Source organism: Lactuca virosa, chromosome 9 (assembly GCF_052849685.1).
Source record: "Lactuca virosa cultivar CGN04683 chromosome 9, Lactuca_virosa_CGN04683_v6, whole genome shotgun sequence".
NCBI classification, from domain to species: domain Eukaryota; kingdom Viridiplantae; phylum Streptophyta; class Magnoliopsida; order Asterales; family Asteraceae; genus Lactuca; species Lactuca virosa.
In genome coordinates this window covers 73880096-73902776 of record NC_136434.1, presented here as the reverse complement: position 1 = coordinate 73902776, position 22681 = coordinate 73880096, and the positions used below count along the sequence as shown (strand labels likewise).

The window sequence follows — 22681 nt, the reverse complement described above, 5'->3', positions numbered from 1 at the left end:
GGTTTTGAAGCCCCAAAACCCTTCCAAACCCTTTTCTAATGCTTAGATACTTACATGCATGGAGCTTGAACCACAAAATCATGACTTTTTGGCTATGAACATGAGTTTACGGTTCTTGAATGTTAAAGAACCGTAAACACCCTTTAATGGGGTTTTGATGCCCCTTAACCCCTCCAATGCATGTCTAATGGCCTTGAAACTTGCTTGGATGATCTTAGAACCCTAAAACATGCCCAAAGGAGTGTAAACATGAGTTTACGGTTTGGGAACATCTCCCAAAACCGTAAACACCTTCCAAGGGCATTAAAGTGCCCTTAACACCTTCCAATACTTGTTTAAGTGACTAGATCCTTGCATGCATGGCCTATAAACATCAAAACACAAGAAAAATGGACACACATGAGTTTACGGCCGTAAACCCATGTGTTTACGACCGTAAACACCCCATGGAGTGGTCCAAGGACAGTAAACTCCACAAGGTGTCCATTTCAAGTTCCAAACACTTCCAAAGCCCTTGATTCAACCCTAGAACCTTCCCATGTGCAAGATGAGACCATTGAACACCCAAAAATGCCTTCACCATGAGTTTACGGCCGTAAACTCATGGGGGATGTGGTCTTTTGACCGTAAACACCCCTAAGGGCTTACACTTGGAGAGTAAACTCTTTATCAAGGCCATACACTCCTTAGATGCAACCCTTACCATTCCTAACACTTGGAATGAAGTGTTCTCTCGCATTAGAGTGTGTTTACTTGTCTAATTAGTAGTTTAAAGACTAATTAGATACAATTATGTATCTCCTCGTGTTACATAGTATCCTCACGCGTGTGCAAGCCCTAAATTGACACTTAGCATCCTATCCGGCACATTTCTCGTCTGGTGAGTTCATACCCCTACACCTTTTACCGAGTTTTTAATGTTTTTAGGGGGGGATACAAGCAAAAGTACAAGGAAACTTGTACTCAAAACTTATTATTTCATGTGAAATACTTACATGTTCAGCATGCTTTCAAACACAGGAAAACCGTTTTACCACTCGATTTATAAATCAACTCGTAGAAACTGTTTTCAAAACTAAAGCATGAACTAATGAATCTTGTCTTAAATTGTGATATTTTACAAAGGATTCATACCAACCGTAAACGTGATTTTCTCCATATTATTACTTGTAAATTTGTTAGACTAAGGATTGGAGACATGTCCTTGGTAACACTCCCCCGGATTCGTGAGTGTAGGACTACTCCTGTAACCAGAATCTCCTGGAGGGAGAGCGTGACTATTGTGTATAGATCTATACGGGACTGACTACCCCGCACCTCGCTGTTAGCTACAGTGGGACCGGCAGGTCTACGGGTGACAAAAGTCATAAATCGATACTGGCCCATTTACGATGCCATATCCAGTTTATTGTATGGTTATGGAACTCGCAACCTAGCTAACACAAATTTACTTTTGGTAATAACGAATATAGTGAACTAACCAAAAAAAATAATAATAATAATAACCGTTTTGATTTCTAGAGGGCACTGGTAGTACCCTTAGGACTTAGTTCACTACTTACTTATTTGTTTTGCGTACATGTTAAAACTAATACATCGCACTGAAGGTAACAGAGTTCTTCAGGGAAAATCTTACTTAACAATACAAGCGGGATAGGTGTTTGTACCATTCTGTTCAGACTCGATAACCAACCGACATCTTTTATAAGAAAACATAGGGTTTTCTTGGGATAACATAACTTTTCGTAAACAGTAGTCTATCGTGTAATAAATGTGAAACTCAATACTTTTCATAAGAAAATACAGGATTTTCTCGGTAAACAACTTTTCAAAGAATCGGAGAAACATATCTTTTACTAAAGTTAAACAGCTTATGAACTCACCAGCTTTATGCTGATATTTTAAAACTGCTTGTATTCTCAGGTTCTCATTAGACAGGTATTCCATTACTTTTGGAGAAGATGGAGTGGATAGAAGTCTCGTCTTTACTTTTGTTATAAACTGATATGTATAAACCTTGTATCAACACAATGTAAATTTTTCTATGTATGTATTCAATGTTTGGATTGTGTTTACTATGCTTGCTATGTACATTGGTTGTGATACTTTACATGACGTCACTCCGCCCCGGTACGTTTCCGCCACCGGTCCCGGGGTGTGACATACTCGCCCTGATGTGGCATTTGCTTTGAGCATGGTCAGTCGCTATCAGGGAAACCCAGGTAGAGCTCATTGGATAGCAGTAAAGAATATACTCAAGTATTTGCGAAGGACAAAGGACTGGGTCCTTGTACTTGGTGGCAATGATACTTTGAGAGTAGATGGTTACAGTGATGCCAGCTTTCAGACGGATAGAGATAACTTCCGTTCTCAATCAGGCTGGGTATTTCTACTGAATGGAGGAGCAGTTACTTGGAAAAGTTCCAAGCAAGATATGGTGGCTGATTCTACTTGTGAATCAGAGTACATAGCAGCGAGTGAAGCGTCGAAAGAAGCAGCTTGGTTGAGGAACTTCATCGGAGATCTCGGAGTTGTTCCAACCATCTAGGAGCCTATGGAACTGTTATGCGATAATGAAGGAGCGGTTGCCTTGACAAAGGAACCGAGAGATCGTGGTAAAACCAGACATATCGACAGAAAGTACCATTTCATCAGACATAGAGTAGAAGAAGGCCATCTTATAGTAAAGAGGGTGTCATCTGAAGATAACCCAGCAGGTCCCCTTACAAAGGGTCTGAGTAGGGCTAAGCATATTCAGCATGCTCGGAGCATAGGACTGAAAGATGATATTAGTTTTAGTAGTTAGATTAGTTTTGTTCTGAAACTTGTAACAAAGCAAATGTAATTGACTTTTGGTGATTAAATAATAAAGTATTATTTATAAGTTTGGTTTCTGCCTTTTGTCAATTGTTTATTATTGTGTTTCATTTTTGCATGTTTTACTTCCCGAATAATAAGATTATTCAAACTCCACAGTCGCTCGTACTTTTGGAAGTAAGTAGTGAATCAAGACTGTCATGAACTGGATTGTAGATTGTCTAAAGGATAGACATGGCAATAGAATTGCTGCAACATTCATGAGTACTCAGAAATTGAGATTTGAGTATTGGATAAACCCTCGCTCAGAGTATCACTTCATGGAATTCATCACGAGTAATACTGAGACGATAATATCTTATAATCTTGAAACGAAGATATATGAGTTGTAATTTACAAGTCGGTCATGCATTGGTGATACGAAAACGCATCAGTAACTTGGTGTTATAAAACGTATTGTCATGCATAATTTGATGAGTAAAAGATACAAGCATATGAGTCAACGTTTATTCGTTCCTTTTGCCCTAACAGGAAAAGCGATATATGTGGGCCCCTCGATGATTTGGTGTTGACTTATGTGTTGGGCCCAGCCAGGACTAAATTGATGTGTTCAATTAGAAGTCCTACATCATCACAAATCAGGAATCAGGAAACATAGATTCTGGACAAAGATATTGATTACATTCCATGTCTTTTGTCTAGGGATATCTAGCAAAACGAAGGATTATATGATCACTTATCTTAGGACACGTAACTGACTGGGTCAGAGTTCGGCAGCAGCTTTTGGAAGCTACAATTTGCTGGTCAAATTTAGAAGGCATACTAGCAATTATAGTTACAGACTTATCCAAGTGGGAGACTGTTGGATTAGGTGTCTAAGCCCATAACTATAACTGGTATGTACTTGAATTGATAGCAGCACAGTCCTTTTGGGTTGCCCTCAACCTAGCAACTGGACAAGGAAATTATGAAAGGAGAGATATTAATTTATAAGATTAATAAATTAATATATATATATATATATATATATATATATATAAATGATTTATTAATATGTTAATAGATTAATATATTAATTAGAAATCATTATGTTTAATTAATAGTTAGCCAGAAATTAATCAGAATTAATTTTGGGGTTAAAAGTATTAATTGTAAAGTGCAGGGACTAGTTTGCAACTATCTAATAGTTGAGTGGAAGGCTCCAGAACCCCCTTGGAAGGAGGTGGACGAAATCCATAGGGGAAACCCTAGAGATTTCGTCCAAGGGGTCCAGATAAGGCCCTTGGGTTTTGCTTAGGCCCTAAGCAAAGGATAACTAGGGTTTTCCCTAAACCCTAGATCCCTCAGCTATTTAAGGAGCCTCCTGGCTCACATTTTAGGTCACTTGTTCTTTGGAAGAAACCCTGGCCGAAATTGCATACTCCCTCCCCTCTCTCCTCTTCTACTTTCCTTCTTGCTAGTTCTTGGGTGTGATTCCATTAGAGGCATTACACTTGTGGTGCTAAGCTTCCAAGAAGATCAAGATCAAGATCAAGGGAATTATCAATTGTTTGCTATAACAATTGAAAGGTATGTAACTCCTAAACCCTAGTTTACTATTTTCGAAAATAGCCTCCTCCTCTAGGGTTCTTGTTTTGCAATTCAAAGTTGTATGTTCAATAGTTAAAACATAGATCCAAAGTAGGTTGCATGTGAACTTAGGAATTGTTTTCTGGTTTATTTGTTTTACCTAAAACCCATCAATGTGTATCAGCTTTATGAGAACTGCATGCTAGAGTATGACTAAGGATCTAGGAAGGATGCCTTATGTGCCTGTTATATGTGTATGAGCTTTATGAACTGCATGCTAGTACTGATTAGTCAGTGATATGATGGCCTGATTAGGATATACTTGATTATATTTACTCAATGCTCGAATGTTGCTTGCTTTGTGCTTTTAGGAGTTCTAGTTATCTTTAACTAACTAGTAAACGAATATGTTAAGTTACATATTACGAGGACTAAATAATTTGAGAATGTTAGGTTTAGCTCTATTTCGCAGCTCTTGTCTGAGCCCAACCGTTGTAGGGTAGGACCTCTCATTCAAAGAATTATCTAGTCTTAATGATATGTAATGGTATTGGCGAGCTAGTTAGGGGGAGATAGCAGGGACTTCTTACGCAGCTGATGGTGGAGAGTGGATTGGTGATTACCCTAGGGAAAACCTAGGATGAGAATAGTAGAGAGCGGTAGCAGTAGAAGGGACTTGGTGGAGTCAAGGAAGTTCTTGAGGAAAGTACGGATAGATGTGGAAGGTAGTATGGGCCCGTACTACTGAAAGCAGAGGATTCGTACTCGAACCAAGGAAAGTTGAGATGTATCCAGGAAACTTGTAATATATGTAATTCCTCAAGATATGATTAGTATTATGATGTTGTTTTTCAGAATGGTGACACTACGCACGAGACCAGTCGGTTCGGGCCTCTTGCGGACCGAATAACATCACACGCAAGAACTACTATTGAATCGAGAACACAAAAATGAATATTGTACACATAAATCATATGTGATTAAATATATATAATCATATGAGATTAAATACATATAATCACATATTATCTATGTGATTGTGTATATTTAAATACACGAGAACAACTATTGAATCACATATAATTTATGTGGACAAGATTCATTATCACGTTATCGATTCAATAATTGTTCTTTGTCAACTTTAATCATATGTGATTAAATATATCTAATCACATGTGATTATATGTATTCAGTCACATATGATTTATATGGACAAAAATGAATCTTGTATATATAAATCATATATGATGGGTGATGGGGGTCGTGAGTGATATTTGGTTTATGGTGGTTATGGGTGGTGGTTGTGGATGGTTATATATGGTGGGTGGTGATGGTGATGATGGTGGTGAAGGTGGTGGGGGTGACAGGTGGGGTGGTGGGTGGTGATGGTTATGGTGACTAGTGGGTGGGTGGTTGTGTTGATGGGTGGGTAATGACAAATGGTGGTGATGGGTGGTGGCGGATGGTGATGTTTGGTGGTAGTGGTGGGTGCTGGTTGGTGGTTTTAGTGGTGATGGTGGTAGGTGGTGATGATGTTGGTGGGTAGTGGTGGTAGGTGGTGGTTTTAATGGTGATGGTGGTAAGTGGTGGTGATGATGTTGGTGGGTTGTGATATGTAGCGATGGGCAGTGACGAATCTAGACCAAAAAATCACGTGGTTCCCAAATTAAGTGAAGCCAATAAAAAAATCAACAACACTTGTCTGGGGTGGGGTCGGTTCGTGTACCTTAAAAAACTGGACGAATCAGTTCAACTTGTTAAAACCGATCAGACACCATCGATTAAAATTTTAACAAAACGATTGAAATATAAATGAAAAAAGCAGTATGTTTTTAATGAAAAACTAGTTGATTATTAGTCCATTGATAAAGCGGTAAACGGAGAGTGAGAGTCTTTAGCATGTGGGCTTCTTTTTATTATAGCACTTTATTTATTTATTGATATTTTGAGAATGCCGATTAAGAGTGGTTAATTTTTTGTTATCAATCCCATAATTTAAAATAATAAATTGATCCTAATAACTTATTTTTTTCTTCTTTTAAAATGATTTTTTAAGACATTTTTTAAAAAAACAAACTCAAGGTAGGTCCCTTATTTTTTTTAAGATAGTTCCTAATTTTTCTACAATATATATTGTAAATGAAATTGAAATTTTAGGTAGGTCCTAGGACCTACCTTGCGCCATACCAGATACGCCCGTGGCGATGGGGATGGTGGTGGCGGATAGTGGTAATGGGTGGTGGGGGTGGTGGTAGTTGGTGGTGGGGGTGGTGGTGGTGGCGAGTGGTGGTGGTGGTTTTGGTGGGTGATAGGTGGGGTGGTAGTGATGGTGAGGGTTGGTCGAGGCGGTGGTGGTGGGAGTGACGGTGGCGAGTAGTGGTGATGGTGGTGGAGGCGGGTGGTGATGATGGGTGGTGGTCGTGGTAGGTGGTGATGATGTTGGTAGATGGTGGTGTTGGACGGTGGTTGGTGGTGGGGTGATGGTGGCGGGTGATGGTGGTAGGTGGGGGTAGTGGTGACGGGTGGTGGAGGCGGTTAGTGGTGATGGGTGATGGTAGGTGGTTGGTGGTGGTGGTGATTGGTTGGTGGTGGCAGTGACGTGTACTGGTGTTGGTGGTGGTGATGGTGGTGGGTGGTGGTAGTGGGTGGTGTTGGTGGGTTATAGTCAAGGCTGTAGAACTCGTTACTCGGTACATGTTCGGCCGACTACCGAGTAGCGAGTACTCGGGGATTTCTCGGATTCGGTAATTCATGTAGAAATATTTTTAGGGAAATTATATGTCAAAATCATAAGTTGATTGAAATATATAACATTATTAGATACATATGAATACACAAAATCTGAAAAACACATAATGGTCTCACTTCGTGAATAATTACTGAAAATTTAAGATATATATATATATATATATATATATATATATATATATATATATATATATATAGTAATAATCACATATGTGTGTGTTAAATAATAAATCATCAAGTAAATTATACATATTAATCATCGAGTTGACCAAGTTTTACAACACTGCTCAGTTCAGTAAGGGGTCGATCGGAGAGTACTCGAGATTCTGTAACTCGCATCGGTAAGGGGCCAAGTAGCAAGTACTCGGAGGAGTAATCATCCAACTCGGCGAGTTTTACAACACTGATTATAGTGATGGGTGGTTGGTAGTGGTGGTGGTGGTTGGTGGTAGTGGTGAGTGGGGTGGTGGTGGCGGGTGGTGGTGGTGGTGGGTGGTCTTGTTAAGTGGTGGGTGGGGATGGTTGTAGCGGGTGCTAGTAATTGGTGGTAGAGGCGGGTGGTGGTTAAGGTAATATTTTAGATTATATATGTATTTATTTGTTTCTTTAGGAAATTGTTCCATTCTTTAAGCAACATACTTTTATTGAAGCTTATAATTGTTCCATTCTTTAAGCAACATATTTTTATTGAAGCTTATAATTGTTTTAGTTAACTATTGCAAATAAGTAAAAGGAGTTGATGGTTGAAGGGGTTCAAGGTTCCTTTGCTCAAAGGTAAGTCTCAAATAAAATATTTCTATGAATAATGGTTTATGAAGAATAATATAAATTTTTTTTCTTGTACTTTGTATTACAAATTAAGAAGAAAATTGCATCCTTAAAAAAAATTCTACATGTACATTTGTATTACAAGTACATATGTATTACATGGTTAATTTCTATTTAATCACCACAACTTCCACTTTAATGAAACACCTTCACCACCAATCCCACTTTGTCTTTAACCACTCACAATCGCTCCCTTAACCACTATTGTGCAGCCTCTACAAATTAATTTCTGAAAAAAAATTTCTCATCCGTCGTTTGGCGCGGATAAATGGCTAGTGTGTGTCTATATATATATATATATATATATATATATATATATATATATATATATATATATATTATAAACAAGAATAATATATTTGATAATAAGTTTCAAAGTAAAAAGATTGAAAAGTTAGAAGTGTAATATTATGCTATTGTTATAAGTTGGAGGGCCTAAAATAAAAAAATAAAAAAAATTGAACGATGGATTGGAATCATTGGATGTTAATAAGCAACTTTTATGCAATACACGAATGGATCGTTCATTTAGGAGTACCCTTAAAAAAATCGTCTACCGATCGGGTTAGTAGTAGTAGGGATGAAAGTGGGGTTAAACTCGACCCGGTTGGAATCGCACATGGAAAATCTAGAAACCGGAGTTGAACAATTATAAGATTCGAGAACCGGACCGTAACAAGTGAGACGGCTTCGGTTCGGTTCCAGTATCAAACCATCAGACCGGGTAAAATGGTTATTAAACCGGTTGGAACCGAAAATTGTTGATTGGAAACAGTTCCTAGTTTTAGACCCGGATAGACCAAAAAACCCGAAAATATAAATACAAAAAACTAAATATTAATTTCTTATATAAAGCGAAAGAATATATATATATATATATATATATATATATATATATATATATATATATATATATATATATATATATAGGGCTAGATTATTTTGTTTCTTACATCTATTGTGTGTCCGTAAGCATAATTCTGACCAATGGATGAATAAAATTAATGGTCATGATCTGAGGGTGTACGATATTACAATAGGATGACATGTACCATATAATCACACAAATTTCAGCAGAAGGGTGTTTTGGTTAATTAACCTACATTAAAAAAGGAAATTTCCGGATTTTAAAGGATAATTATTTACTTTTTCTAAATCTGAATTTTTTAAATTAATTCAAATTTAATTCTATTATAATTTCTAGTACTAACCAGTTTTATTATGTCAGAATGATAGAGAGTCAAACATAAATTAGTAAATATATTTTCGAATTTATTCTAGCAGAATATGGTTCATTCAATATATTTTTTATAATTAAAATGCTTAAAGAATTATACAACATATTATCAAGAATAACATTTTCTAAAGAATACGGAATTTATTTTTTAAGAATCACTAATTACATTAATTCGTAAAGAATAAGACTAAATAATTATTACATTCATTCTGAAAAAAAAAATTATTAATAATGGTTTAAAAATTACATTTATTCTTAAAGATTAAAACTAAGAATGGTTAAAAAAAATAAAAATAAAAACATCAAAATCTAACAAAAACACTAATCCATTCTGAAAGAATATTATTGTTAAGAAACACTTTATACATTCTGGTAGAATACATTCTGCTAGAATACTCTCGTTCTCCATGTTTTCTTCTTTTTCCACATCAATGACAGCCTCTTCGAAATCTATATCCACAAAGAAAACATAATCAACTTTAAAATATAAAAACTTTTAGTATATTCTAAAAGAATAAAACTATAAATTTTAATAGAATGTGTTAGACATTAAAGACTTTTAATTTATTCTAACAGAATGTAATACTTGAGTCACTTGATCAAGTATTATCCGGGTCACTTGATCCAAATAATCGACTTAATCTAATTACAATGATTCTTAGAGCCTACATTGTAGCTAACACAGAGGACAATACGTTGGGAAAATATCATATTATTACAAGCAAAAATGTGGGAAATATGACAGTTCAAAGATCACAAAATTTTTTTGAACAAAGTAAAAGTGCTAAAAATATAGCTGTAACATCCAATGTTCGAAGGATTGTAACTCAGTCAATATTAATCCAAATAAAATGACTTCAGAACCTAACTTGTAGCTGACACAAAGGAGAACATGCAGAAAAAAATTTCAAATCATTCCAAGCTAGTATGAGAGCGATATGATAGTTCAAAGATTACAAAAAAAAATTGGCTGAAATATTTGATTCAAGCATTTTAGCAAACAATTGGCGGACAAAATCGAATGCTCAGATCTTTATACTCCATTTGATGAAACATACAACATATTTAATTAATAAATACATGAATGTGACTAAATTTACAATAAAAGAGTGTATACCTTCAAATACTAACGACTAATTTGAGATTTCATGTCATAAAATCGAGATTCCATTATGACAGGATTAGAACTTGATCTTCCATTCCGGCAGAATTGCTGTCAGATACACCCATAATAAAAAATTTGTGGTAATTATACAATCAAGACCACTACTTTGTACATAAAAAGTTAGACAATTGCAAATTTAATCTAGCTTTTTAAAAATGTTTTGGTTAATCTTGATACCAACAAATGAAAATTAAATTTGTTTATATTTTTTTTTCCGTGTGTCACATATACAAAAACCAAAAACAAAAACACATATAATATGTTTTGCTTCTCTTCGGCAGGAATAGGAAAGCCACATCAAAACACAAAAATATGTTTTTAAGCCCATTGGTGTAAAAATCAAATCAACAAATTGAAAAAAAATATATGCGTCAAACAACATATTCAAAGTCAAAAAAAAAATTTAGATTTATGTGTAGGATCAAAAATCAAATCAAATAAATTAAAAGAAAACCCAAATCAATAAAAGTGGAGATGAAATTTTTTATTTAACTTACCCTTATACTACGAGATGCAATTCTTGATTTAACTCCATCTTCACATTCTGTTATGGTAATAACTCTACCACTCATGAGTAAAGCTCTCTCCCAGCAAGGAAATCGTAGATCTAGAGAGAGAGAGAGAGAGAGAGAATCGGTGTTCTAAGAGTTAGGAGGGAGGCCATGGTCGAAGGAGTTGAAGGGGACTTCAAGTAGGCGAACGCCAGAGGTAGGGAAAGAGACAATATGATGGATTTTGATAAATGGGTCTGTTGGTGGTTTAATAGGGTTTATAAATTGATTTTCCTTTTCCAGATTTAAAGGTTGTTAAAGATTCCAATTAATTACCATAATTAATCATAACAAGATTACAAATATACTCTTATTAATTTAATTAATTATTTAATTATTTGTTAATTTATGATTGGTGCATTTAGGAACACAATAGTTGTTAGAAACATTTGAACCTAGCTCTCTCTCTCTCTATATATATATATATATATATATATATATATATATATATATATATATATATATATATATATATTAGGTTCTCATCGATCTGATTAGTGGAAGGATAAATATAGAGGTACTAAGGTACAACCTTAGATGCACACAAACTATTATAGTCTAAGATAAAAAGGCATCATTCATTCTTTCCCTGTTTAAACAAAATGGGTATAGTTTTAAAATTTATTATAGTCTAAGATAAAAAAGGAATGAATGATGCCCTTTTTAAACAAAATATTTACTAAATGAGTATTTTTAAAAACATTTATCAAATGGGTATAGTTTTAAAATTTAACATATATATATTTTTTAATTTTCAGTTTTTAACCATTTTAATTGTTTCTTTTAATATGATTTTTTTTAGCTTTCTATTATTAACGTTTATAAAAAAAAATCACTATAACACAATAAATTTTATATTGTTTTTTCCAATTATCATAGTTATCTTGCTATACATACATCACTAAACTTTCAAATACAAAGTCAATTAAGCCATGTTTGTACAACTCCCACACATCATCTATTTCACATGTTTATACCATACACCTACGTGTCCTCATCTCTTCAATGCAAAACAATGTTCATCCAAAAAAACGTATTTTATTTTATACACAAAGTACAAGCTGTCTATACACATCATCTGATTCACTCTAGTTCATTAAGAACAAATGTGGTCACCCACCACTCACATGTCCTCTATTAACAAAAGCTGCCATGTGCATCTACAAATGAAAGAGTGAAGACGAAACCTAATACTCCAAAAAATGAAAGAACAACAGGAAATTGCAACAGATGCATCTACTTCCTTGAATACTTATATACTCCAAAAATCAAACACTAATCAAATCACAACCTTGTACACCGAAGATGGAATTTCAAGAAATCGCAGGTTGTGATGGATTTTCAAGAGTGAAGATGAAACCTAATCGAGCATGTGAGGGAATCGGCAGGAGGTATGGAATCAACTGGAAGTGAGGCGGGATGTGGAGTGGCCGCGGTCTGGTGTGGCAGGAGGTGGAATCGCCGTCAGGAGACGCTGCCGGAGAGGGCACACAATCGTGAGCAGCCTATTCTCAAATGATGTGATTTAACTAAAAGAAATATATGGTGTTATTCTCATTAGAGGCGAAGCTACATTGGAACTCACATGTGTCCAAATTGAATGACGTGTCAAAATAAACAACTTATAAAGTTTTGATGATCGGGTCGGATTCTCAATAATTCAACTTAATACAACTAAAATATAACAATGATGAAACAAAATTTAATATATTCTAGTAAATGTATTACAAGCAATTCCTAATTATTACTCATCTTTAATATACGAAATTAACCAGATTATAAATAGCTAACACCATATACAAACTAAATCAATAAACAAATATACATTTGAAACTATTTCAGTTTTTTTATTCAATCTATTTCACTTTAAACTAAATAATTAAATTCCAAAATCAAATAACATAACATTTGATAATTGATCATAAGTTGAAATTTTTGTTTGCTTCCTAATATATATGTCTGGTTAATTACGAAAAGCTCTACACTACATTTTGGTTTCTAGACTTTGACTGATAGGTAATACAACAACTGTTGATTTATTTTACCTATGTGTAAAGGTAATAGGCTATAGCAACAATTGATTTATTTTAAGGGTAAGAAATTAAAGGACTAAATACTAGAAGAGAGAGTAAATGAAAGTGTGAAATAAGACCTCAAAATAAAATAAAATACACGGGAGATAGCAGAGGAAGCTGTTGTCGATCCAATGAAATGGAAGAACTCATCAACGACCCGGTGACGCAAAAAAGCGTAATTTTTTATTTAGGGTTTTAACTTTTTTTCATCCTGTTAGAGATTATCTTCTCAATTTTCTTATATTTTACAAGTTTGGAATTATTATAAAATTGATTATGATATCTATAGAAAGATTTATTTTTGTTAAATACCTTCTAACCTTTTTAATCATAAAAATCACACTCTTAGAAATTCTCTTTAAAAAACCCATGGATTTTTAGAATTTTTCTCTTTGATTTGGTTTGCAAGTTGCCACAGGTGTCCATCTCAGATCTACCATATAATCAACAAAAAGATTTCCAAAACAAGGAGTGTCCATGGACACCCTTTGGAGCAACGTAGCCTCGCCACTGCGCCTTGATTTTAAATTTTTTTAGAGATTATATCAAATTATTCTGTGGACACCCTTTAATGTAATGTATCTTTTAGGATTGACTATGAGCGAGCAAAAAACAAAGAAGGCTAAGAAGGCTGATGAGGCTATGATTCCATCTTTGTTTGAGAGTTGAGACTACACCTGAAGAGGGGAAAAGGTGGCGTAATCACTTCTGAGATCACGGAGGAAGAAGTGGAAGTGAGGTACAATTTAGATAAACTTGACAATAGTTGTTCCAAACAAAATCTCAAAAAGGAATGCGTTGATTTATACAGAGGTACTCTTGAAATGCTCAAGACTTATAGGTACATTCCATATCCTACATATGTACAATACATAGCTTAAGCTTTTTCCTGTTGTTAATTACACATACATAATTAATATTTCTAATAAAGTGAATGTTTTTTGTAGCTCCCTGAATACGGTTTCAATTGAGACAATACTTAAAAAATTCGACAGGGTAAGGCGGCAAACCCTTATGTTTCTAACCGTCTATAATCTTGGGTGGGTTGGGGGTGGTGAAACTTTATTATGAATTTAATTAAACTACTTTTTTCACAGGTTTCAAATAAGAAATTGTCGAGAGCGTACTTAGAAGTAGTCCAAATGTCGCATTTCGTGTGTGTGGATAAGGTAAAATCATGTAAATTGAGCAACAATGGATATTCCATCAATAGATGCTATGTATATATAATTATAATTGGTATCACCTAAATAAAAATCCTCAACTTAATTTAAATTAAACTATGTAAATGGGCTTAACACATATTTAGGGTGGGTCCTTACGTGCCTCATAAATGGGCCTACCACATATTTCAAAAGAACACAAAAGTGAAAGGGGTACATTACATATAATTAACAAAACAAATTAGTCCTACACATTTAACAAGTTATTAATTTTATATCGCAAAGGACAATTAAAAATAAAAATCTAATATATATATATATATATATATATATATATATATATATATATATATATATATATATATATATATATATGGAAAAGTTCAATAGAGAACCATAATTATTGGTTCTTCAAAGAACCAAATCTTTTTTTCAATTTATAGAGCTTATTCTTTATCGAAAAAAAAATCTAAAAAAATCTAAATTCATATATTAACATTGTGAATGTGAAAAATATTTTTCGGATTCACCGTGTGAATCCGGATTCACGTTGTGAATTTTCAAAGATTCACATTGTGAATTTGACGTAAAAAAAAAGTTGAATTTGATATCATTGGAAAAAGGATCAAAAGTTATGAAATTCTGTATTTTTAGTTTTTTTTTTTGATAAAAAATAAGTTGAAAAAAAGATTGGTTCCTTGGTTAATTATGGTTCTCTATTGAAACTCATCATATATATATATATATATATATATATATATATATATATATATATATATATATATATATATATATATATATATATATATATATATATATATATATATATATCGAACAACAACAAAACTTTGATATTATAGTCTAAGATAAAAAGGAATCATTCATTCCTTGCCTGTTTTTCTTCTCTAACATCGTGTATACTCATGTGTGGTGTTTTCTTGGCCCAACTTTTAATGCTAGCCGGCGAATAAACTCATAAAAATAAATATATATGTTTTTAAATGTGCTTGTTTGTTAGTTACTATCAGTCATATTATAAATTGTGTTTGTGTGATATAGGTTGACGATTTAAAGGAATACATAGAGACCTTTCATACAACTTACTTTGCCAATAACATTAAGGAAGTAGCTATGAAAAAGTTAAGCCCATGCAAGAAAGAAAACTTGTGCACCGACACCTTCTTTGATGGTATTGTACTTCTCACCAACAATCTTCATTCTTATAATTATCAAATAATTAATACGACTCCCTTTGTTAGTGGTCTCGATATTTTGTTATTTTGTATAGCCTTGTATTTTTATATTGGCCCATTTGTGTGAGGCCTATCTATCTTGTATTATGTATATAAAGTTTTTTATTGAATGAGAAGATGTCACGGGAAAATCATTTGATTTCATGGTATCAAATTAAGCCAAACTAAACCCTACATTCTAATTTCTTTCTTCCGGGCTATACAAAATAACAAAATAACAGAATATCGAGACCACTAACACCCTTAAATCAATGACATGGGTCAATTAATGACCTTTTTGTTATTGCCACAGGGTCCTTTCCGACTATGCCTATAGTGCTAATTTGTATATATTTCATAATATCATCAACTAACCGAATGTTATTGGAACCTGTTGACTGTTGTCCACGACTACAAGTATAAGGAGACAATATTACCGTTTTTTAGGCATACCTATCCATGTTTATTCATACTAGAAAAGTAACGGTTAGTTTTTCCCAGCTAAAAAAATGAACTAAAATGGCATTTGTCTTGTGAATACAGCGTGTTTTTTATTAGCAAGCATCGGATTTTTTGTGTAAGGCTGCAACTTGGCTCTTTGGAAAAACATGAGGATAAAGTACATGAGGATTTTTGGATTTTACGGTAGATCTTGTTTGAAGCAAAAAGATGCGTTTACCATAGCGAAACTTCATAGCATCCAGCATGGCAGTTGTCATGATTGTCCACCAGTGTTTTCTGTTGACCGGATATAACACTAACACAGTTGATCTTATACTGGGATTCTTTTGCCTGGTAAGTTAATTATTACCTCTGCTTTTCTTCATTAGCTACAATAGTGTTTATACAATTCTCCGATTTGATTTTATAGGTTAACAAACAGGCTTTTCACCATTGAAAAATTGGCGAAAATATTTTTGTGTCTGTTGTACAAGGTACTCCTAAATTCACCTATTATTTAGCTATAATATTATAAGTAAAGCCAAATCTTAAAAATGTGGCATAACTAAATCAAGTTTGTGTTGCAAACACAGGTTGAAATTTTGGACACAATTATACTAGTAAGCAGCATATATAAGAAGCCAGGTATTAATTTGGTACACGGATATATTCTAACATTGTTAGTTTACCTTATTTGGCTTGTTTTATTTATTTACTCAGATACAAACACTCCGGAACATGGCCTCAGTAGGATGTTTTTATATGGTCAAGTGCTATCAAAACCATGATTACTCACTATGTTCATCAAGTTCAGGCTATACGAGCGTTGTATATGGAATCAGTAGTTTTCCATACGTCTTAAGTGTGATGCAGGTACATACTTATACATGCTTAAGTGTGTACATGCTTTTATATATATATATATATATATATATATATATATATATATATATATATATATAAAGCTTCTTTAAAAAAAAATGAAAAGCTTATGATTTTAACTTTATGCAGTGCGTGCAGAAATATAGAGATGATGGTGACAAGAAACATCTCTATAACATCGCAAAACATGTGTTCACCTTGTTGGCAGTAATATCCCGGATCCGTGCAGGAAGTATATTGACGAGTTTTTGGATTTTCAAGGTTGTTGGATTTTCTATTTTAGCCACTATGGCTAGCGTATATTGGGACTTGTATCATGACTGGGGACTACTCAATTTCAAACCCAACAACAAAGGTTTAAGAGATTCACTTATGCACAAGCGAAAATATATATATTACACAACAATGGTAAGTTAATTCTCACTTTCATAATCACATTCTTTAAAATATAGCGTTAACAAATGAGTAACTTTAATTACTAAAATTTTAAAATGCAGGCACTCAATATTCTTTTGAGAGTTAATTGGGCATATAATCTAATTGATTGGACTTTTAAAGTGCAATGATCAGCATGACTTAAATTACTTTTGACATCTTTGGAAGTGATAAGAGGAGTAGTTTCATTGCATTTCAGGTAAAAAAAATACTATAATTTTACATAATACATGTTTAGATTTTTTTTCATTAATCTATGTGTGTGTGTGTTGGTTTTTTAGAGGTTACATGTATGTTTTATTTTTTAATTGTTAAAATGAGCATATAAAAAATCTTAAGAAACTTGAAGAGAAGAAAATTTACTTACCATACAAGGATGGGTATTTAGATAATACTCTACAAAAATCTAGGGTTGAAAAAGGTTAGCAAATTTTACTCTTTATGTTGGTGGAGATCAAATAGTTAATGAAAACTAATGTTGATTTTAGTATAATTGGAAACAGTGAAGATAAAAAGAGAAGGTTGTCACTTCAAGGAAGTCTGTGTGAAAATAAAGAATCGGTTGGAGCACCTCTATCACCAATGATTAGGGGTGCAAACGAGCCAAACTACTCGCGAGCTACTCGAGATCGGATCGTTAAAAGCTCGACTCGAAACCGATTTTAAACGAGTCCAAGCCGAGCTCGAGCTTAATATTAAGCTTGTTTATTAAACGAGCTCGAGCTCAACCTTATGTCACTAAGTTCGATTAGGCTCGCGAGCCTAAACGAGCCTTTATATAATATAATTTATTATTATTTATATATATTAAAATAAAAACATATTAGGGGAATTATGAGTTTAGTGTATTAGTAAACGAGCTTTTTAACGAGCTCGAGCCGACCTTAAGCTTATTTAGGCACGTCAGATAAAAACGAGTCGAGCCAGCGCCCGAGCCGAGCTTGTATAACTCTTTACGAGCTCGAGCCGAGCTCTGTAAAAGAAAGCTTGAATCGAGCCGAGCTCGAGCTCGAGCCTCATATAACTTAAACGAGCCCGAGCCGAGCCTGGCCAGGCTCGGGCTCGGCTCGGCTCGTTTGCACCCCTACCAATGATGTTAGTCACACTTTTTATTTATCTCAACTGAGTCAATAGAGTGAAAATGATGGTGCTTTTGGTTGGATTTTGATTTTGGTTGGACTAAGAATCAAGCAGAATCTGGGATATGTCTATTCAGATGTATCAACTACAATGATTCTACAATGATTCTTAGTCCTGGACCCGTGATTGATTTTCTAAAATCCAACCAAAATGCACACAATTTTTGTTCTATTGACTCGGTTGAGGTAAATAAAAAGTATCACTAACATCATTGGTGATAAAGGTGCTCCAACCGGTTCTTCATTTTCATACAGACTTTCTTGAAGTGACAACCTTCTCTTTTTATCTTCGCTGTTTCCAATTAAACTAAAATCAACATTAGTTTACATTAACTATTTGAGCTCCACCAACATAAAGAGTAGAATTTGTTAACCTTTTTCTGCCCTAGATTTCTGTAGAGTATTATCTAAATACCCATCCTTGTATGGTAAGTAAATTTTCTTCTCTTCAAGTTTCTCAAGATTTTTTATATGCTCATTTTCCAGCCTGTAACAATTAAAAAGTAAAACATACATGTAACCTCTACAAAAACCAACACACACACACATAGATTAATGAAAAATATCTAAACATGTATTATGTAAAATTATAGTATTTTTTTTAACTGAAATGCAATGAAACTCCTCTTATCACTTCCAACGATGCAAAAAGTAATTTGAGCCATGCTGATCATTGCACCTTAAAAGTCTAATCAATCAGATTATATGCCCAATTATCTCTCAAAAAAATATTGAGTACTTGCATTTTAAAATTTTAGTAATTAAAGTTACGCATTTGTTAATGCTATATTTTAAAGAATATGATGATGAAAGTGAGAATTTACTTACCATTGCTGTGTAATATATATATTTTCGCTTGTGCATAAGTGAATCTCTTAAACCTTTATTGTTGGATTTGAAATTGAGTAGTCCCCAGTCATGATACAAGTCCCAATATACGCTAGCCATAGTGGCTAAAATAGAAAATCCAACAACCTCGAAAATCCAAAAACTCGTTAATATAATTCGTACACGGATCATGGATATTACTGCCAACAAGGTCAACACATGTTTTGCGATGTTATAGAGATGTTTCTTGTCACCATCATCTCTATATTTCCGTACGCACTGCATAAAGTTAAAATCATAAGCTTTTCATATTTTTTTAAAAGAAGCTTTGTATTTATATATTTATGTAAATAATTATAAGCATGTACACACTTAAGCATGTATGAGTGACCCAGATGCATGAGAAAATAAAAGAGCAAGTGAATGAAATCTAACAGGGGAAAATTAGTAATTAGTAAAGTAAATGTGGTCAATGGTCATACCCGTACTTAGTGACAAACCACCATCTATTGGATGAAAACCAGAATAAAAGTCATCCACAGACACCCCCTCCAATATGAGTGAAGTTTCTTGAGTATCATCAAAGAATGATTGTTTGACCAAAAGGCATCCCCTATATATAACGACTTTTTATTAAGCTAGGAAAAAAAAAAGATAACCTGAAAAACACCCAAAAAAATACCATATGAATAGGGTAAAGGGTAGGTTAGATGTAGAGAGTCATACAATAAAGTAGATACTAGCAATAAAGAGTGAAATTATAAAAGTAGTACCTTTGAGCAGCTTTTTGCCTCAAGATAATATCAAGAACCCTTAAAGAATCATGAAGTTTTTCTAGCTCTTCTCCTTGAAGGGCAAGAATGGCCAAATTTAATGGTATTTTAGCAACCTACTTAATCTCTATTTTGAATTCATCTCGTCAAAAGACAGTTTTAACCTTTTACCGGTTCCATCATCAGATCAATAGACTTTCAACCCAATGGGTTGTGTTCTAAGAAGCTATCTAGCTTCTCCATGTTTTCATCTCTTGGATCTCTCGAATTATCTCCCAAACTATTTCAGACAATGTGTAAAAGGACCCACCAACTTCCTTACTTGTCAGATTCAGTGATAGGAAATCTCCATTGTTTGGTTTCTGGTATCTGAAAAAAAGAAACCATAATCTTAGCAGTTATCATCTTTAGTTTGTAAGAATGTGTTGTTGATCAAGCCAAAAGAACAGAGTCATGATCAGAAAGAAATGAAAACACCTTTTAATAAAAGTCTCAACCATTCCTTTCCATTCTTCTTTTAAACGTCGAATTCCTAATTTCTTCCCTTCAAAAGAATCATTAAACTTTGCTAAAGTAAATGTTTGCCCAACCCAACCTCATCTACTCACATGCATTCGGTCAACAAAGAGTAGATCAACAACCACCGATTAGCAAAACCTACGACATGACATGATCAATGTCATACTGTTAAGTCTGAACGTTAAGTCTGAACAAACTGGAGAAGATCACTCAATTTGATGTGATGCATAATAAGGATTAAGGAACTACTACTACTCACCAAATGATTAGAATAACAAGATAAGGCACATGAAAATAAATGCAAAAAACATGTCTAAACCCTATCATGTTGACACTAATGATTCCACTTTAAATACTATAAACCACCAATATAATTATTAGGCACATTTAGTTGCAGCTGATTCACTTGGTACTTTTTAAGTTAGAAGAACATGTTTATCCAAGACTACTATTTATTTTCTCCATCTTTTACATCCATAAAACTCCTTAGGGATTTGAACATATGGTGCAATAATTAGAGAAACAAGAACTAATAAGATGGCACAATGAATTTACCTCCCAAGTCCCAATAGAATGCAGAAAAATAGGAACAAAAGATGAATACATCCGAGGACTCCTCATGTTCAAGTCTTGCTCATTGCTCAACTAACCTTTCCCTGTCACTGTCACATCATCAAATCAAAGGAAAAGAACAAATGGTTATATATTGTAATAAATTTTCAATACATATTGAAGCATAGATGAAGCATTTCTCCGGTAGAATTTTCGAAATGAAAATCCAGATTTCAAAGGATCATATACAATCATTAAAGACAAAGTAAATAAATCAACTTGCGTATGATAAACAAAAAATTAATGGGGACTGATTCTCCTGCAAATGTATATAGATGTAAACACATGTAAAGCCATAGACACAAATATAACGAGGGCAGAAAATCAATGGTGTGGCGATGGGGTTTAAAGCACCGACTATGGAGTTCAAAGCATAATGTTTTCCTTCTTCGTCCTAAGTGTTTTATGGGAGAGTTTTCCCTATTCGCCCTAACTTTCCGGTTGGTAGGAAGGAAAAAGAAAAATGAAAATCTAAATATAAAATCACTAGAATGAGATAGCTTTTTTGAACAGTGAAACAACGAGATATCAACTGCATAAAAAATGGTTAAATTAGAATAAAAATTTTGGTTTGTATGCAATAAAATCAAAATATTTTAGTTTTATTAGAAATTATTATGTTATTAATAAACATGACTTTTAATGGCATAAAATGTTATGTGCCATTAAATCTATTAATTATTATAGTGACATTTAGGATGTGACATTAAAAGTACAATATAATGGCACAAAGAAAATATGTCACTAAAAGATTATGCCACTAAATGGCATTTTGTTTGTAGTGTGACATGGCTAATGACATGGCCGCTAACATGGATTGTGATGTGGACAATGACGTGGACGACGTGTCCGTTCTCTATAAAATGTTGGTGACACATGCCATAAAACATGTCTGGGTAACAGTTTTTTTATATGTAGGAAAAATTGGTAGATAAATAGGTATTGATTTTGATACGTTCGTAAAAATATACTTATGTATGAACATTAACCACAATATATGTAGGTAATAATGTTGGAATCTATTTCACTCTAAATGTTGTTCTTGTTATTTTCACATAAAAAGAACAAAATTTACACAATTCAAACAAAGTTATTTACATATTCTATCAATTTTAGAAAATAAATGAAGTCGGCAAAAAAAATACATTGAAAAATGATGTTTTTGGTACACTTTTTCATCAACTGCTTCCAGCAACTTCGACATTAGACTTCCTCATCCTCTCAAATGTTTTTCCATGTCTTTGTATAGATGATTAAATAGATTAAGCATATGTCGATATATGTATCCATATACAGTAAAGTACATTACTATTGATGGAGAAAAGATTGAAGTATATTATCATAATAGCTACTAAATAGTATAAAAGGAAAGACAATTGTAACACTTGGATCCATGTATGTTTCATTATTGCCCCCTATGTTATTTAAAAGGAGCATTTTGGTCCTTGGCCTGTACGCGGGGCGTATCATGTGGTACGCTTAGCGTACAAGCTAAAAAGCCAGTACGCGGGGCGTACCAAGGGGTACACTTAGTGTACTGTTGCGAGGTTTGGTCGTGACTCCGGACACGTGTGCGGGGCGTACGTGAGAATTAAAGAAACTCTAATTTAGGGTGATGCAACCTTTATAAACACCTTAAGTCATTAGGGTTGGCCTCCTTACCGGCC

General features: G+C 33.8%; 1 protein-coding gene and 1 long non-coding RNA gene across 2 annotated transcripts; both read left to right on the top strand.

Annotated features, from left to right (window-relative positions):
• The first annotated feature begins 13096 nt into the window (after positions 1–13096).
• On the top strand, positions 13097–14195 carry LOC145136407 (uncharacterized). The gene is made up of 4 exons (XR_013720439.1): positions 13097–13165; positions 13580–13831; positions 13938–13986; positions 14088–14195. It is a non-coding gene; the product is annotated as an uncharacterized LOC145136407 (long non-coding RNA).
• Positions 14196–15937: 1742 nt separating this feature from the next.
• On the top strand, positions 15938–18988 carry LOC145140775 (phosphate transporter PHO1-3-like). The gene is made up of 6 exons (XM_079074163.1): positions 15938–16180; positions 16257–16320; positions 16420–16471; positions 16547–16699; positions 16838–17116; positions 17206–18988. Exons 4-6 carry the CDS (start codon positions 16565–16567, stop codon positions 17272–17274), a joined length of 483 nt encoding a protein of 160 aa, XP_078930289.1. The 5' UTR covers positions 15938–16180; positions 16257–16320; positions 16420–16471; positions 16547–16564; the 3' UTR covers positions 17275–18988.
• Positions 18989–22681: the final 3693 nt, after the last annotated feature.